The sequence below is a fragment of the Chanodichthys erythropterus genome, chromosome 10 (genome assembly GCF_024489055.1).
Source record: "Chanodichthys erythropterus isolate Z2021 chromosome 10, ASM2448905v1, whole genome shotgun sequence".
NCBI classification, from domain to species: Eukaryota; Metazoa; Chordata; class Actinopteri; order Cypriniformes; family Xenocyprididae; genus Chanodichthys; species Chanodichthys erythropterus.
Window position 1 is genome coordinate 31,677,852 of NC_090230.1, and position 7,325 is coordinate 31,685,176.

General features: G+C 44.5%; 1 protein-coding gene across 7 annotated transcripts in view; it reads right to left on the reverse strand.

Moving 5' to 3' along the window:
- mn1a (meningioma 1a) overlaps nucleotides 1–5,212 on the reverse strand; it is an 86,286-nt gene extending 81,074 nt beyond the window's left edge. For all 7 annotated transcript variants that reach the window (XR_010896169.1, XR_010896168.1, XR_010896167.1 and 4 more), the window contains exons 1-2: nucleotides 4,636–5,212; nucleotides 1,317–4,448 (exon numbers count right to left, since the gene is read on the reverse strand). Coding sequence is in view for 3 of the 7 variants with exons in the window: in XM_067397330.1 (XP_067253431.1) it covers nucleotides 1,317–4,407 (3,091 nt within the window). In the remaining 4 variants the exon portion in view is untranslated. The remainder of the gene's footprint in view (nucleotides 1–1,316; nucleotides 4,449–4,635) is intronic.
- Nucleotides 5,213–7,325: the final 2,113 nt, after the last annotated feature.

A 7,325-nucleotide genomic window follows, 5' to 3' on the forward strand; every position in this document is an offset into this window, starting at 1 on the left:
GGGAATACCGTGCAACTGGCTGTGTCAAAGCTTTTGGAAGTTTTAAGTTACAAGAGCTTGAGATAATCCTGTAAAGAAAATAATTTGACCCTCCTCTCAACTATCCAGAAAATCAAACACATCCCCTCATGAATATGATGCCACACGTCTGATTATGACATATCTGATGGCGCGCAATTACAGGACCGACGGGACCAATCAAGAAGCATGAAGTGGCAGGAAAGAGAATTCTGAGGTAAAACCACACTGAATCTTGGCCTTGCGCCTGACGCCTGCGTTTAACCTTCGCACGCGCTGTTATCAGGCCTCACGGGGTTAATAACGCCACTGCGAGCTCTAACGTGCCTGTAGTCAAATTAATCGCAAACTTGGCTGCACTAACCTCCTTTACAATGTTTGTTTCCAAAATAACGCAATAACACCCATGCCTTTGCTGTGGCATTCAACAAGAAATTCAAGGAACTGGAGCTGCGTGACCTACGATGCTCTTGACTGATATTTTATACCGTTGACAATACATCTGAACACAGCCGTGTAAAGTTTCCAGTAAATAATTTGATAAGAAAGCCTGGGGTAAAAACACTTACGCTAACCAGGAACATATTAAACACTGGAGACATATTTTCTATGTTTTCAGAATAAAACTGCACCTCCATTTAAAATGAGTTACTGAATGTTTTGATTCCAGTTTCTATGTGCGTACATTTAAAACACAAAAAGGATCTGTAGTTAAGATCTGAATATGCTTAAATCTCTTAATTACAGATCCTGTCTGTGTTAGAAAAAAATCGAAGAGTCAAAACATATAGTTTACAAACTGTTAAACGTAGGGGTTAACATTGAATAAATTGTAGTCCCTTGCATGTCTTGTGTAAAATGTTCAATAGTATCATAAATATTAATACTACAATTAATCATTACGGCTATAACAGTAATAATAATAGCTGAGGTATATTACACACACACACACACACACATATATATATATATATTTATATGCATGCATGTATGTATGTGTGTGTATTATATAATTGTGACTTTTTTGTAGCCTAACAGAGCCATACAAACTTTCTCTGCTGTCAGTGGGTTAATTATTATTTTGCATCTTGTTTTCTGTCAGCTCAAGACTGAGTGTTTTAAAGTGTGCTAATTAAAGCTCACTTCTGGGTGACAGATTAGTTGTAAATGGGTCCCTGTGCCTGAGGTTAAGCTACCTTGGGTTGTTCATTATTCAACCATTAAGCCATCAAAGTAAACTCAACAGTCCATAAAAACACCAATTCATCATGCTCTCACTGCAAGTCAATGAAGTTTACCTTCTTTGTTGTCACTCTGGCCCCGTGCTCGATCCCAGAATCCCAGGCACTTGTCATTACCGGGGTCCTCTATCAGAGCCTTGTTGCCAGGGACATACCAGGTGGCATGCTGCTCTGTCATGAGAGAGTCAAGGTCAATGGTATTCACAGAGCCCTTGCCTGTGACCGGGCTAGAACTGGCCAGGGCGCATTCTCCGTTCAGACCGGCCTGGCAGTCGGCCTTTTTGCCCGTTTTCCCTCCCATCGGCTGGTCCTCGGAGATGCTGAACTGCTGCCTTTGCAGCTGGATCTGAGCCTGCAAAATCTCCAGAGGGTGAACCTCATCCTGGCCCGTGTTGCTCAATGGCGTCCGCACCTGTTCCATGCACGGAGCGTCACTGTAGCCGGCCCTGTTTTCAGAATTACACTTTACGCCAGCTCTGCAAGGCCTCGGGTCCTCAGCGTTGTAGTTGGGGCTGGCGTCGTCTAAATAATCCATGCACGGTGAAACGCCATCCGACTTGCCCACGCTTTGAATTCCGCTGTCCATTGAGGTGGCGAGGTCAGGCTTACCGAAGGAAGGGGAGACCAGCGACCTCTCCGGGGTCTTCCCTCGGCTCTCCATGCCCATGCCCAAAGCGGAGCCCTGCTGACTCGGGCTGACGACGGGGTTACCACCGCCGCCGCCGCATGGAGGGGAGAAGTTTCCAGGACTGATGTGCCCACTGTCTCGTCTCTTCTTCCCCCTCCCCTTGCCTGTTGCCATTTTCCCCTCACATCCAGACTCCATGTTGTCGTTTGGGGAGAGGGTGCTCGCTTCCCTTTTCGCCATCTGGCCCGTACCACTTTGACCTGTCGTCGTATTGTTGTTATTCCCAGAGCAAGGCGTTTGACTATTCTGAGAAGCATTGCTCTGGAAATACTCTGCCCCTGGGCCGCTACTGCCACTGCTATTTATGTCCTGCTCAACCTGACCTGCTTTGCGTTTGGCCTCATTTTGACTTTTCTTATTAAAAGTCACATTGAGGTTTGGGGCCCCAAGGCTGGCGATCATATTCTGGCAGGCCGTGGAAAGAGCTGCCAGACAGCTTTGGCCAAACACACTGTCTTTTGTACTGGCTTTGTTCAAATTCCCCAAAGAGAGGGCCCCAAGCTTATTGACTGACAGGTGCTGGCTGGAGAGGTACTCGGGATGGGCGGGATAGTTCCCTGGAGAGGAGCTAAATCCTGGAGGATTGCTCTGGGGGGCTCCCTGTTGACTCGGCCCTCCAGGAGGGAAGCTGTGTTGCCGCCTCATCGCCATTCCCCCAAATTCAGCCGGCCTCCTGTCCGTGGGTGCGCCCGACTGCATGTTGCTCTCATCAGGAGACTGCATCTGCAGAGGATTGCTGACATTATTTTCGAACGGATGATGCGCTCCCGGAGAATTCAAAGACTGCATGTCCATGCTTGTGACGCCTTGTCTAAAAATAATGTTGTGTCCATTCTCTGCCTGCTCCAAGGCATGCGTGTTTGTTTCTCTACAATGCTGCTGCGGCTCAGGAAACCATGAGTTTTCTTGAGGTAGGTGGGGGCTGTCAAAGTTTCCATGAAAATTATGCTTCTTCTCAAAATTGGACTGAGACACACTACCCAGAGGGCCTCGGCAGACCATGCCGTTTGATGTGACGTCCCCGTGGAGACTTAACTGTTGCAGGTCGGGTTGCCTCATTCTCTGCTGCTGGCTCCTCGATGCCATTTGTTTGATCATCATCGCTGCGTTCTGCCGCCGCTGCTGCTGTTGTTGCTGCTGCTGTGGGCCGGAGCTCAAGGGAAGGGGTCCTGATGGAAACCCATCCGTCACATGAGAGGTGAAGTCCCCCATGGGAGAGGGGAAAGCAGAGGGGGAGAGGTGGTTCTCAAGACTGGGCCGATTATGTAAGCTGTTGCTTAGGGGGCTGCAGCTCTCTCCCGCAGAGCCATTTGGGAGATCAAACCGTGGCCTTTTCGCCATATTCAAATAAGGCAGTGAGCTGAGGTGAGGGTGATGTGGGGGCTGAGGGGCTAGCTGGGGGACATCAAAAACCGGCTCCCCGAAGGGATGCATGTTATGATTGTTCAGTCTATGGACGGGCCGATCCAGGTGCCCGTGCTGAACATGAACCATCGGGTCCGCGTTGTTGGCTACATAGTCCGGAGTGTGATAAAACCGCGGAAGGGCAGGAGAACCAGGGTTCTGCCTGGCGACGGGTCCCGGTCTTTGCTGCGCCATGAGGTGGTGTCTAGCGTTAACCCCCGGATCCATTTTCCCTCTGAATCGGTCCGAAAACACGTTTTGCTGAGGTAGCTGCTGGTCGACTTTCGAGCCGCCCATCATGGGCCCTCGGGAACCGCTTCGATTGCAAGTGGGAAAATGACCACCGGCCACTTGGTTCCCCGTTTCACAATAGGGCAGTTTGTGCTCTGAATTGTCCGCGGTGGAGAATCCCGTCATATCGAAATTCCCCGTCAGAGGATCACAGGGAAAACAGTGCTCTGATCCCCCCATCCTGCCCTGTGGGAAAAGCCTGTAGTGTTCAAGTCTGTGGGTTTCAGGGGACGAGGACGGCAGGCCGTGGAACGAAGCGGCACGGTTCGGTGACTGGTCTAGGGGAAGACACGGTGCCGGAACGGCATTGTTACCATTCGGATGGCCGTGTGGTTGAAACTCAGGCATCGCGGCCATTCTCTGTTGATGCTGCTGCTGTGAGATACATTCTCGTGACTGCGCCTCTGCGAGCTGCTGACCGAATCCTCCTTCAAACATATGTGGGTGGCCTGCATTGGTGCTGTTGAAACCCATGTGTCTGTCCCCATGAAGGCAAGAGGGGACGCTATCCTGGTACAGATGTGAATGCTGCTCGTGGTTAGGAGGTTGATGGTTGAACGGTCCTTGCATGTGTAGTTGATGTTGTGGCTGAACTCCCATAGCGAGCATATCCCCATGGCCATGAGTCTGGAATCCATACTGGTCTCTATTTGAGACAAAGTTGAGTCCCTGCATGGGGGACTCGTTTAGGGGACCCATCATGGGCTCCACAGCTACTGACGGCCCTTTCATATGAAATCCGGCACTGTTATAATTAGAGTTCATTTTCAGTCTACGAGGATTAAATTCCTTTTGTTTGTTTGTCACTGCAAATAAAAAAGGAGATAAAATTAAAAAAATTTTTTTGCATTTTCAAACATTTTCAATACTCCAAATAATTACAATGAATCAATTAAAAAAATACATACATAAAGTTTTCGTTTCACATGCATGTGCGTTTTGATAAATATTAAATGATGCGAAAGTAAGAGATCAGATGACAATTGGACGTACCTCAATTCCAGCACAGGCGTAAAAACGCGGACTCCTCTGTGTATATCCTTAATGCAACGATCCTGGAAAACGCGCATCTTAGAAAACTCCTCGTTTACATCATTATTCGATGCGTAACGTCCCCAAGTCGCTCAACACATATCCAGAGGAGTGCAAACCTGCGCGCGTAGCACATGTCCCATGTTCACATCTCCAATGCAACGCGAGCGATCCCGACGAATTATTCTATATTAAAAACACTTACATGAATTCAAAGCGAGTAAATAGATGCATTAAATCGGCGGTCCTCTGAGGAGAACTTCGCGCGTGCGTTCAGTCCTGTGAGGAGACTCGATGCGCCGCTGTGGGTGCGCGCGCGTTTATAAACTGGAGAGCCCAGGATGCCTTTTGTTGTCACAGTATGAAATGCATTCGGCACAAAAATTAATCGCCATTTTCTTTAATATTGTCCGTGCGTTACGCGCTGTTCCGTCAAATGGTTCTGGCTCCAGGAGGATTTTCTCATTTATCCTTGTGTCGGATGTGTTGAGCCGCGGGCATCGGCAACAAGTTTGACATTCCCTCATCTGTTCCAGCGCTGATTTCTCACCAATGCCGACACAGGCACACATGCGCAGGGGGCGGGGTTTCGTGGGCAAGGGCGGGGTCTGACGCAAAAGGGGCGGGGGTTCGCTTAAGGAAGTCTAAAAGAGATGTATTAATATATAATAGATTAATAATAATAAAAAGAAACAACACTATTATGTCTTTCACATAATAGGAGATCTAGTTTTATAGGTTTACGCATCAATAACAGTTGATTAAAAATATCAAAACTAGATTTGCTCCATTTATATTAATTCTGTACATAATCTTTAGGTTTCTTATTACACTGGAATGAATTTCTCTTCTCTCAAATGTACATATTATTAAAGCATGCAAATAAAAATATGAAGCTTAAGAAACTAAATTAAATATGAAATAAAAATAAATCCCAAATGCTTCAGTGTAAACATACAGTCATTCCCAAATCCTTCAAATAGCTATTTCCCTTTATGCACAGATAATGTAGTAAATATGCATCAGTTAATTAGTAAATTAGCAGATGCATGAAACAGGCTTCATTTTCAAGCTGTGACGAATGGCAGGCAGAGATAATGAATGTGTCTTCAGGGTTAATTTCCTGTAAGTAACCGGTGATTGTGATGTATTTTTAGACATCATTGCTGCAGCATGGGCCAAATTATTTATCTTTACAACAAAAGCCTTTTAATGAATAGTGATTACGAAATTGTAGAAATAAAAACCGTATACTACAAACTAGACTGTGTCCCACAGACCACTATGGAACGATGCAACCATTAGGGTACTAAAAGGTTTTATGGTGAAATATAAGTGGCCATTTATTGATAGGTATGAGTGAAGAAATTAAACTAATAAAAGGATGATAAATGGAGAGCCACTTATTTTGTAGGTCTCTCTGGTCTCCATGAGAAATAGTTACCCGTTTCTTTGACAAAGCGGAACAGTGCCATCTAGTGCTGCTGTCAGGAACAAACACACTGATGAAAACTAATTAATAATCCGATTCTGTGGCCAAGAATGATTTAAACAGAAGTAAAATGCAGACTAACGATTTGGATTGGATTAGGATATTTGGAAACACTTTGCAATATTGTTAACATGAACTATCAATGAAAAAAAAAAAAAAATTAAACATTTACAAATACATTATTAAAATCAAAAGTTGCTCCTGTTAACATTATCTGACTTGACATGAACTTACAATGAACAATTGTATTTTTATTAACTAACGTTAACAAAAATAAATACTGCAACAATAAATGTATTGCTCATTGTTATTTTATGCATTAACTAATAATGTTTAACCAAATATTCAAGCATAATACTTATTTATCAGAGCAGAAATATATATTCATCTTGCAGATTTCCATGATTTTCCATGACTGTGACAACCCTGCATTCAAGTCCTCCTGGGAAGTTCGTATTTACGAGTTGGGAAGTCGTGTTAATGACGTCAGGTGCGTTCAAGTCACTTTCATCGGAGTGAGATGGTGATGTACCTTCTCTTAAAGGGTTAGTTCACCCAAAAATAAAAATAATGCCATTAATTACTCACCCTCATGCCGTTCCACACCCGTAAGACCTTCATTCATCTTCAGAACACAAATTAAGATATTTTTGATGGAATCTGATGAGGCAAGCAATGGTACTTCCTCTCTCAAGATCCATAAAGATACTAAAAACATATTTAAATCAGTTCAAATGAGTACGGGGGTTCTACCTTAATATTATAAAGTGATGAGAATATTTTTTGTGTGCCAAAAAAACTACTTTTTAACAATATATAGTGATGGCTGATTTCAAAACACTGCTTCATTAAGCTTCAGAATCTTTTGTGTCGAATCAGTGATTCGGATCGCGTATCAAACCGCGGAAATCACGTGACTTTGGCGCTCCAAACAGCTGATTCATAACGCTCCGAAGCTTCATGAAGCAGTGTTTTGAAATCGGCCATCGGATTCCAACAAAAATATCTTAATCTGTGTTCTGAAGATTAACAAAGGTGTAGAACGACATGAGGGTGAGTAATAAATTACATTATTTTCATTTTTGGGTGAACTAACCCCTTTAAATAACTACATAATGCAGCAAGGTTTTAAACTATACTTCTAGAAAATGAAGAACAA